This window comes from Phacochoerus africanus, chromosome 1 (assembly GCF_016906955.1).
Source record: "Phacochoerus africanus isolate WHEZ1 chromosome 1, ROS_Pafr_v1, whole genome shotgun sequence".
Classification (NCBI taxonomy): domain Eukaryota; kingdom Metazoa; phylum Chordata; class Mammalia; order Artiodactyla; family Suidae; genus Phacochoerus; species Phacochoerus africanus.
The window spans coordinates 57,769,017-57,793,700 of NC_062544.1; the positions used below are offsets into that span (position 1 = coordinate 57,769,017).

At 35.4% G+C, this 24,684-nt stretch overlaps 1 protein-coding gene across 3 annotated transcripts in view; it reads right to left on the reverse strand.

Annotated features, from left to right (window-relative positions):
- NIPBL (NIPBL cohesin loading factor) overlaps positions 1 to 24,684 on the reverse strand; it is a 212,951-nt gene that overhangs the window by 107,045 nt on the left and 81,222 nt on the right. For all 3 annotated transcript variants that reach the window (XM_047766921.1, XM_047766939.1, XM_047766931.1), the window contains exons 2-5: positions 11,162 to 11,304; positions 9,050 to 9,215; positions 6,356 to 6,483; positions 569 to 668 (exon numbers count right to left, since the gene is read on the reverse strand). In XM_047766921.1, coding sequence (XP_047622877.1) covers positions 569 to 668; positions 6,356 to 6,483; positions 9,050 to 9,215; positions 11,162 to 11,225 — 458 coding nt within the window. In that variant the 5' untranslated portion in view covers positions 11,226 to 11,304. The remainder of the gene's footprint in view (positions 1 to 568; positions 669 to 6,355; positions 6,484 to 9,049; positions 9,216 to 11,161; positions 11,305 to 24,684) is intronic.

A 24,684-nucleotide genomic window follows, 5' to 3' on the forward strand; every position in this document is an offset into this window, starting at 1 on the left:
ACTGGACTAATTCATTTATTTTACATGCTCCCTAAATTCTACTCCTGAAGTTTCTTATTGATCTCAAACACACTTGTTTTTAACACATCCTTTCTTTCTTCTTCTTTTTTTTAGGGCCCCACCTAAGGCATATGGAAGTTCCCAGGCTAGGGATCAAATTGGAGCTACAGCTGCCAGCCTATGCCACAGCCATAGCAACACAGGATCAGAGTTCCATCTGCGACTTACACCACAGCTCGTGGCAATGCCAGATCCTTAACCTACTGAGCAAGGCCAAGGATTGAACCCCCATCCTCATGGAGGCTAGTAGGGTTCGTTTCTACTGCATACAATGGAAACTCTCAACACATCCTTCTTTTTACATGAAATTAAGTTACTAAGATATATATTTCAATTAGTATATAAGAACATTTCTACATATAACATTTTAAGGCAAATATTCATGCGGGTTACTATTTAAGGCTAAACACTTCAACTTTTTAACCATATGTATTTCACCATTATGTAAATTTATGTATACACTATTTCCAAGCATGTTCACCAGAGAAAACAATACTTAATATATTACCTGGAGGGACTATGTGAGATAGTGGTTTGCTGATAATTGGAAGATGCAGGACTACTGTGCATGGAATTCTGAGAAAGTTTATACTGAGACATCATCATTCCTACACAACACACAAAAATGGTAAACATGTTATTTTCCTCTAATAGTAAAGCATTCTTTAAATGATTTAAATCAATCATTTCCCATGAACCCTCAGAAATTCTTCGTTCTTTTCTTTTTGACCAACACCCTCATTTTGAAGAGCAAAATATGGAAAATACAAAGTTCAAGTATAATCAATTTGCCAAATGATTCTTTTAGCATATAACTAATCCAGGACCAGAAGAAGAGATTTAATTACTTTTAAAAATTTTTACTTGTTTAGTTACTGTCCTATCATTTAGTCTTAGAATTGAAGAGAACTTTCTGAAGGAAATTTATCTAACCCCTTACCAAATACCACACACTTCTGTCTACAATAGGCCTTTGGATTTTTTTTCTATTACATGGAATACTTTATTACACACATTTGCTACCCTTAATTTCACAAGACTATTTATTTCATTGTGATTCAGATCTATAGTTTAAAAAGTACTTTATTCAGGGGTCCAAAGTCTGAGGTATTAAAATTATCATTTGAAAGTCTTTTAACACAAAACAAAATGTTCCTATTCTTTCTTCCACAATAAATCTTTGTCATAGAGATTAAATGAATATTTTATTAATGAATGAATGTGTGAGGATAGCTTTCAGATTCTCACATTTCTTTTCAAATTAGACACTGTTCCTTCAACTGTACATAAATGGCATTTTGTTTTACAGGATACGCAGACAAATTCAGTTATTTAGCCCATCTAAAATCAAAGACAATTATGATTATCTCTGATTAACTCTGACCTTTTTCTTATGATATGTATAGTCAATGTTTTGCGGAGCTTCAAGCATCACATTACTTTCCCAAATTTCATTTCCTGCTGCTGGTATGAAAAGTGCCTTTCATCAGAAATATTCAAACAGAAGCTACCTGTTCACTTTCCAGGAACTACAGAAAGGATTCTAGCTCTGAGACAATGGTTGAATGAGATAAGAGCTCAAAAATCATCTCAAAGTCAACCACTAATTTAACAGTGTATGTTCTTTTATACGTAGTCAAAATTTCAATTTATAATTTTTCTCTCCCAACTCAAATTCAGCTCTAAATCGTATATTCTATGGCTTAATAATTTAATTACTATAGCTACTATTGCTAATTTTTTTAGAGGAGAGAGAAAGGGGCAAGACTCCATAAGATGGGAGTTAAAAAATATTTTTCCCCTAAATTAACAATTATCACTATGACAAGCTGGAATTACTAGTTTGGAAGCAATGGCTTTACAAGTAAAGGGGACAAATGAAGTTCTAACAGTCCTTTCTGATTCTCTCAAAGTCCCCAAAAAACTATGGATCAAGTGATTTGCATATTATTAAATTTTCTCCATATGTGTGACTCACATTTACATTTAGCAATCAAAAATCACCTTTAAAAAATTTAAAGCCAAATATCATCAGGAAAATGCTTAGAAAAAATATCATGCAATAAATCAATTCCTATACTAGTTTATGTTTTTATAAATGAGACTAAAAATAAGCATAAATAGTATAAAACAAATTATGTGACAGAAGTGAATATTCAAAAGTTTCTTATTAGGGATATGTCACAAAAATACAGTATAAATAGCCTTGGAAGACTTCCTTTATTCAATCTTATATCTCACATTATCATATACTTAATGCTCTTATCTGATTACAGGCACACCTTGGAGATATTGCACATTCAGTTCCAGACCACCACAATAAACCAAATACTGCAATAAAGGAAGTTAAGCGAATTTTTTTTGTGGTTTCCCAGTGCACATAAAGAGTTATGTTTATAATATACTGTAGTCTATTAAGTGCCGCAATAGCATTATGTCTGAAAACCCAATGTATATACCTTAATTTAAAAATACTTAAATGCTAAAAAATGCTAACCATCACTTGAGCCTTCAGTGAGGTTGTAATCTCTTTGCTAGTCAAGGGTCTTGCCTCAATGTTGGTGGCTGCTAACTGATCAGAATGATGGTTGCTGAAGGTTGGGGTGGTTATGGCAATTTCTTAAAGTAACAATGAAGTTGGTTGCATTGGCAATGATATCTGGTGTGCTGATTGACTTTTTCATGAACGATACCTCTGTAGCAGGCTATGCTGTTTGATAGCATTTGATTCACAGTAGAACTTCTTTCAAAACTGACTGAATTCTCTCAAACCTTGCTGCTACTTTATCAAGTAATTTACATAATATTCTGAATCCTTTGCTGTCATTTTAGCACTCTTCACAGCATTTTAACCACGAGTAGATCCTACCTCAAGAAACAACTTTCTTTATTCATCCACAAGAAGCAACTCCTTATCTATTCAAATTTTATCATGAGATTGCAGTAATTCAGTCATATCTTCAGGCTCCTCCACTTCTAATTCCAGTTCTCTTGCTAATTCTAACTTCTTTCATTGATGTCTTGAACCCCTCCCAAATCATCTATGAGAATTGGAATCAACTTCTGCCAAACTCTTGTTAATGCTGATATTTTGACATCTTCCCATGAATCATGAATGTTCATAATGGCATCTAGAATGGCGAATCATTTCCAGAAGGTTTTTTCAACATACTTTGTCCAGATCCATCAGAAAAATCACTATCAGGAGTTCCCGTCATGGTTCAGTGATAACAAACCCAACTAATATCCATGAGGATATGGGTTTGATCCCTGGCCATGCTCAATGAGTTGGAGATTTGGCATTGCTGCGAGCTATGGTGTAGGTTGCAGATGTGGCTTGCATCCTGCTGTAGCTGTGGTATAGACTGGCAGCTACAGCTCCAATTCAATCCCTAGCCTGGGAACCTCCATATGCAGCAAATACAGCCCTAAAAAGACCAAAAACAACAACAGAAAAAAACAAAAACAAAAAACAAAACCAAACCCCAACAAAACCAAACCAAACCCAAAAAGAACCCCAACACTATCTATGGCAGCTACAGGCTTAAGAAAGTGTATTTCCTAAATAGACTCAAAAGTCGAAATGATTCCTTGATCCATGGGCTGCAGAATGGATGCTGAGTTAGCAAGCATGAAAACAACATTAATTTAGGAGTTCTCAAAGTAGTGCAGTGGAAATGAATCTGACTAGTATCCATAAGGATATGGGTTCAATCCCTGTCTTTGCTCAGTGGGTTGGGGATTCGGTGTTGCTGTGAGCCGTGGTGCAAGCTGCAAATGCGGCTCGGATATTGCACTGCTGTGGCTGTGACATAGGCTGGCAGCTGTAGTTCCGATTCGATCTCTAGCCTGGTAACCTCCATATGCTGCAGGTACTGCCCTAAAAAAGTTAATAATAATAATAATAATTTTATTGTACATCACTTATCAGGGCTCTTCAGTGACCAGATGCATTATCAATGAGCAGCAATATACTGAAAGGAGTATTTTTTTCTGAGCAGTGGGCTTAAAATATTCCGTAAAACATGTTGTAAACCAATGTGCTAATCATTCAGATTTGTTGTTCCATTTATAGAACACAGGCAGTGTTGATTTAGCATAACTCTTTAGGGCCCGAGGATTTTCAGAATGATCAATGAGCACTGGCTGCCACTTAAATGCATCATCTGCATTAGCTCCAAGCAAGACAGCCAACCTGTTTTTTGAAACTTTGAAGCCAGGTATTGACTTCTCTGTACCTAGGAAAGTTCTAGATGGCATCTTCTTCCAATAGAAGTCTGTTTTGTCTACTGAAAGTTTTTGTTTAGCATAGCCACTGTCATTAATTATTTTAGTCAGATCTTCTAGACAACTTGCTGCAGCTTCTACATTAGCACTTGCTGCTTCATCTTGCATTATGGAGACAACTAAGCCTCATGAACCAGCCTCTGCTAGCTTCAATCTTTTCTTCTGCAGCTTCCCCACCTCTCTCAGCCTTCACAGTACTGAAGAGAGTTAGGGCCTTGCTCTGGATTAGGCTTTGGCTTAAGAGGTTGTTCTGGCTCGTTTGATCTTCTATCTGGACCACTAAAACTTTCTCCATATCAGCAAATAAGGCTGTTTTGCTTTCTTATCATTCAAGTATTTACTGGGGTAGCACTTTTCATTTCCTTCAAGAATTTTTCCTTTCCTAACTTGGCTGTTTGAGACAAGACAACTAGCTTTTAGGTTATCTTGGCTTTTGACATGTCTTACTCACTAAGCTTAAGCATTTCTAGCTTTTGATTAAAATGAAAGACATGTGACTCTTCCTTTCACGAGAACACTGAAGAGGTCATTGTAGAGGTATTAACTGGCTTCATTTCAATATGGTTGTATCTCAGGAAATAGGGAGGCTGAAGACAGGGGAACTGCCAGAACATAATTTATCAATTAGTTCACTGTCTTACATGGGTTTGTTTAGTGGTGCCCTCAAACAATTATAATAGCAGCTTCAAAAATCACTGATTAGAGATCATTATAACAAGAATAATAATGAAAAGTTTGTAATACTGCAATTAATAATAAAATGTGACATAGAGACATGAAGTATGCAACTGCTATTGGAAAAATGGTAATGACGGACTTGCCGACGTACAGCATTAAATGTATACAAAATTTAATGTGCCACATTAAATGTGTACAAAAGCTGATATCTGAGAAGCAGTGTAAAAGCAAAGTGCAATAAAAAGAGGTATGCCTATAGTCTTTCTTCCAATCAATGACGTCTCCATATTTTCTTTCATTCCAACACTCTTCCAGAGTATGTATAATTCTAGTTTTCCTTTTACCATTCCTATTTGTCTCCTACTACTGCAACCTAGCTTATTCTGATTAAGATAAAGTCTTGCCCTGCATACCTGCCTCTCATTAGCTAAAAGGTGAGTTGAGCAAAGGAATTTCCCTGGATTCACTTTGGGGAATGAATAGTAACCACGCAATTGCTTCAAAAACACAATTCACACATGAATATATAAAAACAAAACTAAGACATGGAATGGTGAGTTTCATAGAGGTACTATCAATAAGTGTGGCAATATTCTTGGATACAAGTAATCAATAATAGTAAGTAATTAATTAAATAAGTTGGACCTTCCTGACTTGTCTAAACTACTCCTTTCTATTTTAATCTTGAGAATGAAGCAAGTACTAGGGCTTGCTAAATTCAGTAAGCTTCAGTCAGACCAGAACAATGCTCCTAACTTATAAGTTCTACTTGACTACATAAAAATCATATCTGTGTTGGATATCATAATTTTATTTTTCTTATGCTTATTATAAACAGAACTTCCCTTAATGCCTATTTTTTCTATTGCTAAGACACCAGCAGTGTTCTATACAACCATGAATATAATCACTATCAGTACTAAAACTAATACCTGGCAAAATTATTTATACATTTACTTTGTGTTGAAAAGCTCTGCAGATACTTTCATTATTTAATTAATGAAAAGACTTCTTTCATATCAATTCTAAGATTAAAAAAAAAAATTCCTAAAGCCCTTTCACTGACTAAACTAATACATTCTGAAATCTCTAGCAAACTACATATTAGGCTTTGCCTAATTGCCAAGGAATTTAGTTATTAAACTGCAAAAATGTTAACATCCACTTAGTTTCATTTTTGTTCTTGGCTTTATTCAAGGTATCAACACAGATTCATAGATGACAGGCTAGGTTTTAAAGGAGACACCTGAATTTAATTACATGTGAAACGAGTTCTGATGTGGGACCCACTGAAAAAAATATACTATAAATTCAATTATTAAAACCTCACCACTTTGTACATATCTGTTCTGCATACTTTTCTCCCTGAAAACGTTAGGACTCCTTGCCAGGACGGCCTGCAACAAGACTGGTATGTCGCCTTCTGGATCATCACTGCCAAGGTTATCTTTCAATTCTCTGGCATTGAAAAAATAAATTAAAAAAATTAAAACAGTGATTAAGAATTCTATATTCTATATTAGATAGCAATTTACCAGTTAAATTCAGAAAAGGCTGAGGCAGAAAATCAACAATACTTACAGTATAAAAATAAATTACACACATGTCTAACAATTTCACGGGTTTGTGAAAATGCTAATACTAGAAGAAATAGAACTATTAAAAATATCAAAACCTTTTTTCCCATTTTATTTTAAACAGAAAAAAAAGAACCCAAAACATTATTTTATGGAATTATGAGTTTATTTAGAAATGTTCATATTAAAGTAGAAAATAGTGTCTACTCTAAACTATTCAAAGTAATGGAAGGATGGAGGTGATAATTACACCCAGAAGTTGCTAATTTGGACTTGGAATATATGTTTTCCCTTACATCTGAATATGAGTGAGGCTACCTTTTTGAGAATGTCCTCTGAATAAAATTATATTGCTGCATCGGTTAAGACAAGGCTCAAAGGTTATGTAATTCCCCCCCCCTTTATTCTTTTCTCAAATAAAGCCATCAGAGGCAAAGACATCCAAGCAAGTAGTTAAGAACAGTTGTAATTAGTAAGGAGCAAATTACGTTCACAACTATGGAAGGTAAATGATAAAACTAAATACAGGTAGTATTTAAGATTCTACATTCTAGGGAGTTCCTGTTGTGGCACAGCGGAAATGAATCCAACTAGGAACCATGAGGTTGCCTCACTCAGTGGGTTAAGGATCTGGCATTGCCGTGGCTGTGGTGTAGGCTGGCAGCTGTAGCTCTGATTAGACCCCTAACCTGGGAACCTCCATATGTTGCAGGTGTGGTCCCAAAAAGCAAAGCAAAGCAAAGCAAAATAAAATAAAATAAAATTTTATATTCTACATCACTGTTCCCCTCATTAAATCTAATAAGAAAGATTTATAAAGATGGTATCCAATGATAAGATTAAATAAATTTCTGAGGGCAATCTTAAAGCAGCTTTCCATAATATAAATTATACCTGTATATGTGCTATTTCCCTTATCTCTTTAAAGATGTGGTGAAAACTTTTTTTTTTTTTTTTGGTCTTCTTAAGGCCACACCTACAGCATATGGAAGCTCCCAGGCTAGTGGCTGAATCAGAGCTACAGCTGCCGGCCTACACCACAGCCACAGCAATGCAGGATCTGAGCCAAGTTTAAGACCTACACTACAGCTCACGGCAACCAGATCCCCAACCCACTAAACGAGGCCAGGGATCCAACCCAAACTAGTAGAGTTTGTTTCCGCTGAGCCACAATGGAAACTCCCTGGTGAAAACTTTTGATTAAGAATATACAGGTATAAGAATTGACATAATATTAAGACATTGTTGAATTTTCTAGAATGATACATTATACTTCCTTCTGATTTTAACCAATCATTTTCTCAATTTTTTCATCAGAACATTCACATTTAGAATTTCATATAAAGTCATCAACTTTAAAAATGGTCCTAAAGTATGTGTTGCATCTAAATGTAGAGATCTCTCTATTATATGGTTCTTTATTCTCATTTCCTTAAATAATGACTCTTTAAGTTAGAAAAAAAATAGAAGGACAATGAGTACCAATGTGTAGTGGGCTGTGAACTTTTTATATATTTTTGTGTTGTGGCATTATAAGTATATACTGCTTTTGTAGTAAAAGTAAATTTTAAAAAGTATAGTCATGTAAAAATTCTGTAATAAGCTATGTAATTTAAGTTTACATTATTTTTATATTATTTTTAAAGTCTATTGTAAGAAAATACACACATATGTTCAGATAGTACAATAAAAAATTTTGAAGCTGCCTCCTTTGGAGTTAATCTTTGAGTTCTTGTTATACTTCAGACGAAAAGCATATAAGCCTACTTCAAAATAAGCCAGCAGTAAAGGCCCTAGTGCCTAAGAATCTAATTACTCTAGCAACTCCAGGAAAAAGGGAGATGACTTCATTATCAACTTTAGACCTCTGCACAGATCCATCTTGATGAATCTCAAGATTATTACAAGAATTTAACAGATCTTCACAGAACTACATGGGTCAGAACTACTGTCTCAAAATAACTATGGCTGGAGTTCCTGTCATAGCTCAGTGGTTAATGAATCTGACTAGGAACCATGAGGTTGCGGGTTCTATCTCTGGCCTTGCTCAGTGGGTGAAGGATCTGGCATAGCCGTGAGCTGTGGTGTAGGTCGCAGATGTAGCTCAGATCTTGCGCTGCTGTGGCTCTGGCATAGGCTGGCAGCTACAGTTCTGATTAGACCCCTAGGCTGGGAACCTCCATATGTCGCAGGTGTAGCCCTAGAAAAGGCAAACAAACAAACAAACCAAAACCAAAACCAAAAAAAAAAAAAAAAAAAAAGCCCCCTCCCCCCAAAAAAAACTATGGCTTATATGTATCTCATTGATACCTCATCACAGTAAGGCAATATTCTCATTTGGATATTGATTAACTTAAACTATATATTTAAATTTCTCTGAATAAGCCAGGAATACTGATTCTTTTAGTAAGACCAAAACTTTTCATTTCATTTTAGGTTGTACTTACATGTGATCTGTTGATACTTGGTTGAGGCTATGGACAAGCTGTGAAACCAAATTATCATCCCTACAGGCCAAAAGGCAGTTCACCTCTTCTGCTATTCGTGCATTAAAGAGAAGGCTCTTTGTAGTTGTAGCAGGTAAAGGGGATGGAAGAGGCAGCTGGTTCAGGACTATGTGGAATAAAATCAGATTATTAGAAATTGAGTGACAGCAAGAAATCTCTTTAGTACTGAAATATATTTAGGATTAAAAATAAGTTGATATTTATATCAATGTGACGAATTATTAAAAGACATTCTGCCTCTACCCCAACAAACCTCAAACAACTCTGAAAAACTCCCAAAATGTCATTTAGATCAAAATAGCCTATACTATTCTCCAAGAATAAATTTCAGTTCCTTTTTATTTGTGCTGACTCCTCGTGTCTTAAATATTTATTAATTTAGTAAATGAATAGCCAAAAGGTAGAGCTAAAAGCTAATAAGAATTGAGAATATATTAATTACTTGTGTTTATAACCTTAACAGAATCAATATATTCTGACATAAATTAACCAAGTAATGGTATCTGACTCTTTACCAGATAGATAAGTAATGTGCTTTATAAAAACTTAAGTAAATACAAAAATAAACAGCTAACTTTAGCAGGAGAATAACATCTATAGGATTCTAAAGGCAGAAAAACATCTTAGGGAATTTTGCTTTAAGTTATAAATAGTCTCTCTCCATTCTATTCTAACAGCAAACAAATGTAAATGTTTTACAGTAGTTTAAAATTCAGCTATTTGATGTCTCTTCACATAAATGAAATCTGTCCATTTGTCTAAACTAAAAGTTAAGAAAGTTAACTAAAATGTCTTTGTTTTTGGATTAATTATTATGTATACAGAATAACCATCATGTTGCTCAGCCACAATGGATAATAATGGGTTTCTACTAATAAAACACAGGAAACAAATTATTACTTTAATAAGTAGGGTTTGGGCAGACAAAATTTTTAAATGAGGTACAGCTGAGACAATGGGAAGGCCAAAAAAAAGGAATTCCTGGTGGTATATCTGACTCTGCACTCCTACATACTATACGAATTTATGCCTTACCTGTAACAAAGTGATAAGCAAAAGCAATGTCTGTTTTAAAAGCTTTCTTACAAGCTCACCAGCTACTTTTTTTTGTTATTTCAGATTTTATAAACTAACCCTGCTAGTTTCCTAACCACAAAGCTGTATGCTATTATCTATTTTCTCCCCACTTAAACCAGCTGGAAAATAACAACAGAAAAAAGTATTTGGGGGAACATAAATAAAAACATTTCTTGAGGTTATTTTCTCATAGTTTCTTTAATAAAGCCCCATATCTTATATAATGCTTGCTATACTTAGAAGAGTCCTCACCGTCTTCCTTTCCTTTCTACATCTCTTTTTTCTCTTTATATATTCAGGTAGCACAGGGACTAACACTGTGAGTAGCTTTCTGCACCGTTACCCAGGGACTAAGAATTAGAGTTGCTTACCAAAGGAATGAGTCCCTCAAATATTGTGCTACACTAAGTAAATCTCAAGAGAATAACAATGTTCTTTAAACTTAACTGTGAGAGTAAAATAGGCCTGCCATCTATGACAAACTCCAAAAGATTACTAAACATGACATCCAAAATAAACATCACTAAGAAATCAGATTAAGTTGGGCTATAGAATTATTCTTTGAAGGGCAGTTTCAGTTACTGTTTTCATAAACGCTTTTTAAAAGATTGTGACAGTTCCTATATGCAAACCCATGGTTCTCCAGTTTAATTTTTCTTAATGCTCTGTTTCATCTTCTTTGATCCTTAGTTTTGCATTTATCCATTTATCATGTAAGATCTTTAAACAAACATACAGTACTACTTCTTAATGGGTCCTTTGGATGAAGCAGAAATTATGGTCTTATCTATTACTAGTTGACTAAACTTAATTTTGTTACTTTCACATTTATGCCAATAAATCAAAGAAGATAATGTTTGTCATTCAAAATCTAAAATCTTTAAACATTTTGTTATTTATGAAACAACTACTCTTTCACTTTAAAAATCAATGTCACAGAGTAGAATGTAAATTAGATAAATTAACTAAACTTACGGTCTGTGAGACTAGCAATCCCCGCAAGAGTAGTGATGGGGACATGGGGCATATCCCCATTCATCCTGAAATTCTGGAATGGTGTTGTCTATGAAAGTACTTAGTTCAGGTGCCAGCTGTCATTACTTCCCATTTCCCAAACACTGCAACAAAAACCAGAAAATTATTTATAGAAATATATCAAAAAGTATTGGTGAAATGCTTAAAATTTTTCTACTTTTGTTCGTTCAACCTACATAGCAATAGTCATTATGCATAAACTATTTACCTTATGTTACACATTGCAAAGTTCTTTGCATACAATAACTCATTTAGTCCTCACAACAACCAAGCAAGGTAGGTACTATTATTTTCCACATTTTATTGATGAGGAAATTAATTTACAGGAAGTTTAAAGTAAGCTGTGGACCAAAATTTAGAACCCAAGCAAGCTGGCTCAAGAGTCTGTGTACCTAGTAGGCTATATTACTACATAGGGATACTCAGTTTTGACAAGCACTATGTTCTTTTCCACATCATAAAAGCATCAGAATTTAGCTTCAACTTGCCTTTTTAGTAAGTAATGTGCACATTAACAGAAGTGTCTTTATTAAATAGCTTTATAAACTAAACAGCAAAGAGAAGTCTGCTCTGTATCAATTATCTAAGACATAGGGCTGAAACAGAAAACTGAATTGTAATTTCTAAAGAGTTTTAAATGTTTCTCTTTTTTTTTTGAGTTATATATGCTAGTCAGGAATTTTTAAGAGAACCTCCAGGTTTTCTAAATTATAAACTTCAAAGCAGTGTAATGACCTGACACTACTAACTTCCCTTACTCATACATCTTAATGCAACTTTGCAAAGTTTTTTCTTTAAACAAGTAGACGTATATAGATAGTTAAGAATTTTCTTTTTCCACAATGAAATACCAGCATTTTTTGCAACATGGATGGACCTAGAAACTACCATGCTAAGTGAAGTCAGCCATACAATGAGACACCAACATCAAATGCTTTCACCAACATGTGGAATCTGAAAAAAGGACAAACTGAACTTCTTTGCAGAACAGATGCTCACTCACAGACATTGAAAAACTTATGGTCTCTGGAGGAGGCAATTTGGAGGGTGGGGGGATGTGCTTGGGCTGTGGGATGGAAATCCTGTGAAATTAGATTGTTATGATCATTACACAACTACAGATGTGATAAATTCATTTGAGTAATTAAAAAAAAGAATTTTCTTTTTCTTCACTTTTATTATAAATATGAGACATACTGACAAAACATATATGTATGGTTTAATAGTTATAAAGCAAGCATCCATGGAACCACAATCAGGAAGGCTAGCAGTCTATCTAAGCACCTGCTAGAGATAACTATCATGTGTTTTTTTGTTTTTGTTTTTGTTTTTTGTTTTTTGGCTGCACCTGCTGTATATGGAAATTCCCAGCCAGGGATGTTATCTGAGCCACATCTGCAACCTATGCCACAGCTATGGCAATGCTGGATCCTTAACCCACAGCGCCGGGCCATGGATCGAACTGGAGAGCCACAGAGATGAGCCAGATCATTAACCCACTGTGCTAGAGCTTGAACTCCCAACTACCCTCTTTTTTTTTTAATGGCCTCACCTGCAGCATATGGAAGTTCCCAGACTAGGGGTGAAACTGGAGCTGCAGCTACAGGCCTATGCCACAGCTTGTGGCAATGCAGGATCCTCAACCCACTGAGCAAGGCCAGTGATCATACCTTAGAGAGAGAGCATCAGGTTCTTAATCCACTAAGCCACAACAGGAACTTCCTATCCTGTCTTTTCAGTAATCATTTCTTTTTCCCTTTTTCCTTTAATGACCTTCATATGTAAATTCTTTTCTAATAGCTGGCCAAGGAAAAAAATAGTGTTCCTTTGACGAATGACTGACATAATACTTATTAGTAGAAGCCCACTGTAGGGAAATGGCACAGGAAATAGTACTGGAAAGATATGATTACTACTGGCTATCCTGTATTTTTCCTTTTGCTATTGACTTTACACTTGAAGTAATTAATTTGATTATTTAATAATCAATCACTAAAGAAGTTTAAAGATTCACTGTATATTCAGCAGTTGCATCAAGCACTTAAAAAATTGGTTAGAATTTAAAAATTGATAGAGGTCACCAAAAGGGAATGAAATTTTTCTAAAATGGGCAAAAGACCTCAATAGACATTTCTCCAAAGAAGATATACAGATTGTCAACAATCACATGAAAAATGCTCAACATCACTGATTATTAGAGAAATGCAAATCAAAACTACTATGAGGGAGTTTCCGTCATGGCGCAGTGGTTAATGAATCTGACTAGGAACCATAAGGCTGAGGGTTTGATCCCTGGCCTTGCTCAGTGGGTTAAGGATCCAGCGTTGCTGTGAGCTGTGGTGTAGGTCAAAGAGGCGGTTTGGATCCTGAGTTACCATGGCTCTGGCATAGGCCGGCGTCTATATCTCTGATTCGACCCCTAGCCTGGGAACCTCTATATGCCGCAGGGAGAGGCCCTAGAAAAGGAAAAAAGACAAACAAAACAAACCCCCCCCCAAAAAAAACTACTATGAGGTTATCACCTCACACCAGTCAGAATGGCCATCATTAATAAGTCCACAAATAACAAATGCTGGAGAAGGTGTGGAGAAAAGGGGACCTTTCCTGCACTGTTGGTGGGAAGGTGAATTGGTACAACCACTATAGAGGTACCTTAGAAAACTACCATATGAGTCAGCAATCCCACTCTTGGGCACATACCCGGACAAAACTTTCCCTGAAAAAGACACATGCACCCGCATGTTCACAGCAGCACTATTCACAATAGCCAAGACATGGAAACAACCTAAATGTCCCGTCGACAGGTGATTGGATTAAGAAGATGTGGTATACATACACAATGGAATACTACTCAGCCATAAAAAAGAACAAAATAATGCCATTTGCAGTAACACGGACAGAACTAGAGACTCTCATACTAAGTGAAGTTAAGTCAAAGAGAAAGACAAATACCATATGATATCACCTATATCTGGAATCTAACATATGGCACAAATGAACTTTTCCACAGAAAAGAAAATCATGGACATGGAGAACAGACTTGTGGTTGCCAAGGGGGAGGGTGAGGAGGAGGAAGTGGGAGGGACTGGGAATTTGGGTTTAACAGATGCAAACTATTGCCTTTGGAATGGATAAGCAATGAGATACTGCTGTATAGCACTGGAAACTATATCTAGTCACTTACGATGGAGCACGATAATGTGAGAAAAAAGAATGCATATACATGTATGTGTGACTGGGTCACCTCGCTGTACAGTAGACAATTGCTAGAACACTGTAAACCAGCTATAATAGACAAAATAAAAATCATTATAAAATAAAATAAAAGGTGAATGAAGTTTTCTAAATTTAGTTCCAATTTATGCTTAGTAATCAATGAGGAAAAAAATCCTTGAATGCAAATTGTGTATAGGACAGCACAAAATCTCCTGTTATTCATATATGATTCACTGTTGTACATATAAAATGACTTATTCAAGCAGATTAAGTAACAAGTGACTGTGTTTAGTTATTTAATTCAGAGGCTAGGAACCCATAAAGAACAACATGCTAGGGGATTCTACTGTGGCTGTTTGACTTTATTCTATTTTCTTAAATCTCAGATGAGTAACACATAAAATAAACTCAAATCTAGCCTAAAAACGATTTACATAATTAGTTACCACATATGAATTCAAAGATTAATAAATCAAACCATAATATTTTTCTTAGTTGACATAAAAAGGTATTATGTCACTCTGATTTTGACTCAAAACTGGGAGTAAGAAGGGAGGAAGGGGAAGCAACAATTCTTGTTTGGTGCTTTAACTATGGATTAAGCAGATGATTACTGACAAATACATTTACTGCTTAACTATGACAATTTTATGGAAGACTCTGAAGAACAGAATACTTGTAGAAATGGTCTTATTTTAGCTAAGGTCATAGATTTTGATGAATATGAGTAATCTATAGAAATGCTGCTGCCTTATGCTACAAGGTGACCAGAGTCAATCAAGAAACAACATTCATAGAACTCTAAAGGTGAATATACCCACTCTTAATTAATTAATTATATACAGCATTTCTAACTCTGGGTTGGGTAATGTTTGGTTCCCCTGGCTCTGTGAAAGTACACTGTCTTTGCTGAAAGTGCTGCAACTGAAAGGGAAAGTCATTAACTCTGGGGAAGAATGTGTCCAGAATGAAATGATAACCAGACGGGAAAGGTTATAACAAGTGCTTTAGAACTGTCACTTAAGGCAGTGCTTTATTTATAATCTGTGAATGGTGACTGATTAGTGGATTGTAAACTAAATTTAGAGGGTTAAGATCAATATTGAGAGGGATGGAGGGAAAAGAAATATAAGGCTACACTGCACATTATTTTATGAGTCTAGATAACATGTCTAATTGTGGGTCACCAAATGAAAGCAGTTTGAAAGCTGCTGATTTAAAGGAATGGAAGAGTAAAAAAAGGAGCCCAAAGTAAAGTAAGGAATAAAAAAAAAGTAAAGAGTAAAGAAAGTAGTGGTGCTGAGAATGAAATAAGATAAGGCCCGCAAATTACCTGACATACTACTTCACACACAGTAAATGATTCAGAAAGTGAAGTGTGATTGCTGACTGGAAAAACACTTCAGAGGAAAAGAGGAGAAAAGGCGCCTTTTGAATACAAGTAATCCCTACTTCTGAAATGCCTATTATAAATTATTATTTCAAATTCCAGTATATATTTTAACCCAGAATTACAAATATGTATAATAGCCCTAGGCATGCTCATCTACAATTACTTTAAATGATAAGGTCGTTGAAATAAATAATGGCAATAAAAAGTAGAACAAATCTAACTGTTGTAATACTAAGAACTAAATTGAACACTAAAAATTAAATCATGAGTAACATAATTACAGAATGGCTTGAGGGTTAATTAAAATAATGGTTAATCAGCAAAAGATATTATGTTAAATCCCCATTTCAGCCCATTATAATGAGTCTAAAGGAAACTTCTGAACACTTGCTAAGGTTTTTTAAAGACCCTAGTTCTTCACTCATTTAATTTCATTTCAAAATTTATGATTTCTTCATGTAAATGACTGAAATGCAAATAAAAAGGTATTGGGTAAAAGTTAAAAATAAAAGGTAATCTCATAATCTGGTGGTAGATAAACTTTCCTGGAAAGCCACTTTGTAGCCTACAGACAAAAAAAAAAAAAAAAAGTATAATCTTGTCTCAACAATTTCACCCCTCTGTAGTGAAAAACTGGTAGAAATAACTAACAATTACTGAGCACCTACTACACAATAAAAAATGGTAACAAACACTTTAAATGTATTCTCATTCAATTCTTACGTAAAATTGAGGAACTAATATTCCAGTTTAATGAGGAAACTTTTGTCACATTACCTCAGGAATCTTTCATAAATGCAGATGTCTCATTCTTTTTCCAATATTATTTTATAGCTTGAGTAAAATATCAAATTTAAATGAAAACTACTCAGTAAACTATACCATTTTAAATAAAAAACAAAGCAACCAGCTTTATAAATCAGAACTTACAATTTATAACCACATCTACTTTGTACTTGTTTCACATTTCTATAGTACTTCGAGCACTCTTACTTTATTCCTGGTCTGGAGTATAGGGCTATAAGCAAAACTCATTTAGAAGAAAATCAGCTTTTAATAAAGGAGTATAATGAATAAGTTAACAGCCTCAGACTTTTTATGTTAAGCTCATAACTTCTCAAACCTGGTAATATAGTAATAACATTTTAATAAATAAATCTTGTCAAGCACAAACCTCTTAGTTTCTCCATTTCTGAGCTTATCAATGAGATAAATGTAGGCTAAGTGCAGGATATAAATTTGGTAATTTTTCTGTAACAACCATTCAGCCTGCCTTAAATAATAACTGAAATTCCTTTAAATTCTACTTTGTATTGTTCTCCACACATCTTATTTTTGGACATAACTAAAGCATTTTCCTTTTACCTGATAGTTAAAATAGTTTTAATATGTCGTACTAGGTTAGATGAATAGTTCATCCAACCTCATATAGGTACTCTTGAGTTATAAATGGTACCCAAAAAAACATACTATGTTTCTAATTTAGCCCCTCATGATGGATGCATCCAAAATATTTGTGTTACTGTGTCAGACACTACACTCGCTAGGCGCAATGGTTAACAAGATGGAAATAGTCTCTACCCTTCAATATTTGAGTTTGGCCATGGGAATGTTGTAAAGGAAGTATATCTTCTAGGAGAAGGAAAGGGGGAAAAAAAAAAATCACTGAGTTAAAACCTCAAGCATTTGCCAACAACATAGATGGATCTTGAAGGCATTGTGCTAAACGAAATAAATCAGACAGAAAAGACAAATACTGTCTGATCTCACTTATATGTGGAATCTAAATACATACACACACACAAACACAAAACAAAATTCATAGAAAAAGACATCAAAGTTGTGGTTACCGGATGTGGGGGGGTGGTTGTGGGGGAGTGGTAGGACTGGAGGAAGGTGGTCGAAAGGTTCAAACTTCCAGTTGTAAGTAAGATGTAATGTACAACATAATGACTATAGCTAACACTGCAGTGCAATATATAGAAAAGTTGTTAAGAGAGCAAATCTTGTAGTTCCGGTTGTGACTCAGCAGGTTAGGAACTAGACTACTATCTGTGAGGATGCCGGTTTGATCCCTGGCCTCACTCAGTGGGTTAAGGATCCGGCATTGCTGCAAGCTGTGGCATAGGTTGCACATGTACCTAGGATCCAGCGTTGCCATGGCTGTGGCACAGGCCAGCAGCTGCAGCTCTGATTCGACCCCTACCTCAGCAATTTCCACATGCTATGGGTCATGCCATAAGAAGAAAAAAAAAAAATCCTGAGAGTTCTCAACACAAAGAGGAAAAAAAAATTTTTTTTTATTGTTTTCTTTTTTTCTTTTTATTGTATCTATACGAGAAGACAGATGTGAGCTGAACCTACTATGGAGGTCATTTCACAATATATCTAAATCAAACCATCATGCTGTTTGCTTTAAACTTACAGTAATTAATCTCAACAAAACACACATAATGATATATCTCAATAAAACTGGAAGAAAAAAGAAACTGGAACCAATTTTACTGTGACTGTATTTTAATCCCTTCATGATGTGCAGCAAAAATTATTTAAAAAACAATTGGGTGCAGTGGGTTAAGGATCCTGCATTGTCACTGCAGTGGCTCAGGTCACTGATGTGGCTTAGGTTCAATTCCTGGTCCAGGAACTTGCACCTGCAACACCAAAAAACAAACAAAAAGCAAAACAAAAACCCCCACAATGGCAACGATTATTAAAATTAATGAAGAGATATACATGATATACCGCTAACTGAAAATAATGTCAATGTATACAGTTCAAGCCCATTTTTGCTTAAAACACATTTTTATACAAATGATAATAGTTTAGGCATGAAAAAATTTCTTATAAAAATATATTCTTAAACCATTAACAATGGTTAGAGAGTGGGACGTATTCTAGAATTTGGGGGAATTCTTATTTTTGTAGTATTTATATCTATATTGCTTGGATTTAAAAAACCATGAGACTACTATTTACAAATCAAAAAAGAATGATATAAAGTATATATTAAAATGAAAAACATCAAATGAGTCTTCTAATAGGAGCTACTATATGTACATAGATTTCTCAAGGATATTTAAACAATTACCTGTGAAACTTATATTAAGAATTTTTTGGAGTTCCTGTCGTGGCTCAGCAGAAATGAATCTGACTGGCATCCAAGAGGACGCAGGTTCAGTCCCTGGCCTCCATCAGTGGGTTAGGGGTTCAGCGTTGCCATGAGCTGTGTTGTAGGTCGCAGACACAGCTTGGATCCAGAGTTGCTGTGGCTCGGGCGTAGCCTGGCAGCTATAGCTCCGATTCGACCGATAGCCTGGGAACCTCCACGTGCTGCGGGAGCAAAAGACAAAAAAAAAAAAAAAAAAGACAAGAATTTTTTACAAATGCAAAAATAAAAACAAAGGCCTAAATATTTTGCCTATGGCTACACGGACAGCACACAGCAGAGCTGGGTTTTTGAACTTAAGATGTTTCTAACCAAATCTTACATTCTCATGCATATCTCTACATTACTATGACATAGAGACAAGCCAATAAAAGGTAAAGGAAATGTTCCTCAGAGAAGATAAATGTTCAGAATCTCACAACTTGTAATTGACCTAGTCGAGATTACAAATGTTTGGATTTCTAGTTCAGTATTCTTTACACTATGTTGTCTTACATGATTATAGTATTATTTTGAATAAACCAACATTTTGTATGTGTAGAATATCTATTAGGTAAATAGCATTTTTCTTCTTTGGTAATGTTAATTCCTCCCTCCCTCCTTTCCTTCTTCTCTTTTTTTGGGTGAGGAGGGAGATTAAAACAAATATATTTTTATGGTCTCAGATTATACAATATTTACCAGAATAAGCTGTCTCAAATTCTTTCGGGAAATAGGTGGAATATACATCCTAAGTAGCTAGGTAAGTAAACAAATGAATCTATGTTGTACTATTTACTATTTTAAATAGCTAACAGTAACTCCCTAGAGTGGCACCTCTCTAGCAGAGTCCTTTTACTTTATCAAGCTATCTCCAGATTCCTTTTTGCTGCCTCCTTTTCACATTAAAGATACCTCTAAAAGATCTTCAAATCCTAGCTCAAAAACAAACAGTTCCCAATCAGCTGAACTGTGAAAATTTTCACTTCTTTAAAACATTTCTGCTTCTCTCTAGTTCTAAATTATTTCCATTAAATAAGAAAAACGCAAAATAAAAGAAAGTTCTCTAAAGCTCTCTTTGAATGCATTTTGCTTTTGAAATCTTGAACTCTCTTCATCAACCATGCTGGATACCAATAATGTGCACTCCAATAATATCTTAACATCTCTAATATGTAATAGGAGAACACAGCTACATTATTGAGTACTATTATAAAGAGAAAAAGAAGTCACTAAGAAATAAATCTGGTTGAAATTTATGATGTCTCAAAAGCAGTTTATAGAATATGTATAAGTTCACTGAGACATAAAACAATTAGTAAAATTTTATCTCTCCAAACAGTCTTATTCCTTGTTCTTACCAATTTATTTCACTTTTTTTTGGACCCAGGTGCTGCATATGGAAACCTTATGCGGGATCCTTAATTCACTGAGCGAGGCCAGGGTTAGCACCCACATCCTCATGGATACTAGTCAGGTTTGTTACCTCTGAGCAACAATGGGAACTCCCATTTTTCACATATATTTTTATTGGAAAGTCTGTATTATTTTCAAAGGTCCCACATGATTACGACAGCTAAATTGACTTACAGATGTTGCAGAGTGGTTACATGATGTATAATTAGCTCTTTGGGTTCCTAGTACACCTCCCCACACACAAAAAACTTACTGCTCACCTTCTTTTCCACTGCAAAAGAAAGCCTACCTCAAATTCCTAATAAACTTTAGGACTGGTTTTTATATCACAAGACTATTTTCTATGCAATGATATGAGAAATACAAAATCAAACAATGGCCACTTTATGTCTTTCTAAATAAGGCTGAGGTCCTAAAGAACTGTAACATTTAGATGTAGGCCTCAAACACACAATGATACACAATTAATTTAACGTAAAATACGAGAGAAAATGCTTTTATGTGAAATTACTGAACAAACCACAAGAGGGCATACTTTCAATTACTGTAAAACATTTCAATTTCTGTTTGTTTGTTTTTTTAACTAGGCCATCGAAGATTGGCCAGATATTTCTGAATTCATTATTCAACACCATTAGAAAGCAACAGATTCTGAAGTTTTTAATTCTTTTTGTTTAAAAATATACAAGAAAAATTTTGGGATGCAAATAAAAGTCTGAATACATTAAGACTTCTACATTAATATTAAATGAGAAGAGTATGTAATAGGCCCCCCCCCCTTTTTTTTTTTGTCTTTTTGCCTTTTCTAGGGCCGCTTCTGTGGCATATAGAGGTTCCCAGGCTAGGGGTCGAATCAGAGCTGTAGCCACCGGCCTAAGCCGGAGCCACAGCAACATGGGATCCGAGCCATGTCTGCGACCTACACCACAGCTCACTGCAATGCCAGATCCTTAACCCACTGAGGAAGGCCAGGGATCGAACCCGCAACCTCATGGTTCCTAGTCAGATTCGTTAACCACTGCACCATGACGGGAACTCCAAGAGTATGCAATAGTTTCATCAGCCATCTTGGTCCTGTAAGCTCTTTGGAATTTCACTGCCCTAAGAATCTTCAAAAAACTCTGGCTACTTTGTTTTGTTGTTGTTGTTGTTGCATTGCCACAGTAAGTTTTAGTGATCATCCCATCATTCTCATATTGATACAAAAGAAAAAAAAATTTCCTTGTAATGAAAACTCTTCAGATCCACTCTCTTAACTTTCACATATAACATACAACATGTTAATTATACTTATCATGTTGCACATTATATCCTTAGTACTTACTTACTTAGCTTGTAACTGGAAGTTTGTACCTTTTGACACTAGTCATCCAACTCCCCACCCCCTATCCCCAGCCTCTGATAACCAAAAATCTCATCTCTTTTTCTAGGAGTTTGTTTAACCAAAGCACTATGTTAGGTCCTGGTGCACAACATAATAATTTGATATTTCTATATGTTTCACAATGATCATCCTAAGTCTAGTTACCATCTGTCATGCAAAGATATTACATAATTATTGACCCTGTTCCCCATACTGTACATTTCACACCTGTGATTCACCTATTTGGTAACGGTAAGTTTGTACTTCTTTAATCTTCCTCACTTATTTCACCCATCCCTCTACCTCTCTCCCCTCTGCCAACTACTTGTTTGTTTTCTGCATGCTTGGCTCTGTTTCCTTTTTTTTTTTTGTCTTTTTTGTTGTTGTTGCTATTTCTTGGGCCGCTCCCGCGGCATATGGAGGTTCCCAGGCTAGGGGTTGAATCGGAGCTGTAGCCACCTGCCTACGCCAGAGCCGCAGCAACGCGGGATCTGAGCCGCGTCTGCAACCTACACCACAGCTCACGGCAACGCTGGATCGTTAACCCACTGAGCAAGGGCAGGGACCGAACCGGCAACCTCATGGTTCCTAGTCGGATTCGTTAACCACTGAGCCACGACGGGAACTCCTCTGTTTCCTTTTTTTTCGGTTTGTTTGTTCGTGTGTGTGTGTGTGTGTGTGTGTGTGTTTCAGATTCTACACACAAGCGAAATCATACAGTATTTATCTTTCTCTGACTTATTTCACTAAGCATAATACCCTCTAGGTCCATCCATATCACAAATGACAATTCATTCTTTTATTTTTTTAGCGGCCACACCTGCTGCATATGGAGTTTTCCAGACTAGGGGTCAAATTGTGTGTGCCAGCCTACACAACAGCCGCAGCAACATCAGACTTGAGCCACATCCTTGACCTATGGCAAAGTCTGCAGCAATGCTGGATCCTTAACCCAATAAGCATGGCCAGGGATCGAACTGGTATCCTTATAGATACTAATTGGGTTCTCAACCTGCTGTGCCACAACGGGAAAGAATTCATTCTTTTTTATGGCTGATATCTTATGTATACACATACATATATATTACATATATATGTGTTACACAGACATATAGTATAATATCTAGTATAACATCCTATATAACTTATAGGGGAAAAAAAATCTGAAAAAGAATACATACATACATGCATAAATGAATCACTTTACTGTATACCTCAAACTAATACAACATTGTGAAAATCAACTATACTTCAATTTTAAAAAAAGAAACAAAAGAAAAAAAATAAAGCCAAGGGGGGGGGGGGGGGGGAAAGGACAAGGAGCTCCCATTGTGGCTCAGTAGGTTAAGGACCCAATTTTGTCTCTGTGAGGATGTGGATTCAATCCTGGCCCTGCTCAGTGAGTTAAGGATCCGGCATTGCTGTAGCTGTGGCGTGGGCCTGCTACTGCAGCTCCAATTTGACCCCTGGCCTAGGAACTTTCATATGCCACAAGCACAGATGTAAAAAGGAAGAAAAAAATATATATGTCACTGGGAGATCCTATCAGCCAAGAAAGTGGTTAGGCAATGACATCACCAATACCACCTTCACTTCCACTGTCATCATTATCACACCAATACCATCAAATATTTAAGACTGTTTACTTGGCTGGAATATGCAACATATCCCAGAGGATGTAATCAATTTTGAATGGTTCCCATAAATTCAAAGTTGTTCGTATGACATCTCTCATTTTGGAACATACGAAATCAGTAATTTCTAAATATGACTTATTTAAACAGAACAAAAATTAAAAAGAAATACCATGTTTAATTTTAAGCACAGAAACATCAAATCTGTGGAACTTGAAAAGCAGCTTCTCTGCACTATTTTATTGAACAACTCTTTCTAATTATAGAAATAAGAGGAAAAATCCTAAAGTAATACAGAAAAGCAAAGTGTTTTGGGTATTTATAAAGCCTGATTAAACTTGCCTATCTGTTAAAGTTGTTTCAGAATGTACTATATCTGACCCAGTCTACATTGTGTGCTCAAAAGAAATTTACAATATTTTAAAAATTTTCTTAAATTGATACTCAATACAGCTAAAGTAGTGACAATATGCTTCTGCCTGGAATATACCTTTTCAAATATTGTATTGTATAATTTATATGTGGAATTTGAAAACTAAAACAAACTAATGAATATAATAAAAAAGAAAGAGACTCATGGATATAGAAAACAAACTAGTGGTTAGCAGTGGGGAGAGGGAGGAGAGAGGGGCAAGATAGGGGCAGTAGATTAAGAGGTGCAAACTATTATGTATAAATTAAATTAGCTATGAGGATATAAACACAGGGAGTATAGTCAATATTTTATAATAACTATAAATGGAGCACAACCTTTAAAAATTATGAATCACTATGCTGTATACCTCTAACATACAATATGTACACCAACCTACTTCAATTAAAAATAATCAATAAAATGGGCTATCAAAAAATAAAAAGAAATATATAGGAGTTTTCTTGTGGTGCAGTGGGTTAAGGATCCAGCATTCTTAATGCAGTGGCTTAATTAGGTTGCTGCTATGGTGCAGGTGTGATCCCTGGTCAAGGAATTTCCACATGCTGCAGGCACAGCTGAAAATAATAAATAAATAAATAAACAAAATGTATAAGAGCTGCAGGCTTGTCCAAAAAAAAAAAGAGAGAGAGAGAGAGAACATATATAATACATCTTCTTTATCTACTCATCTATTGATGGGCACTTAGGTTGCTTCCATACCTTGGCTATTGAAGTGGAATTACTACATTGTATGGTACTTCTATTTTTAATTTTTTGAGGAACCTCCATACTGTTTTCCATAGTGACTATACCAATTTACATTCCCAACAACAGTGCATGAGAATTCCCTCATTTGTTGACTTTTTGATAATAGCCAT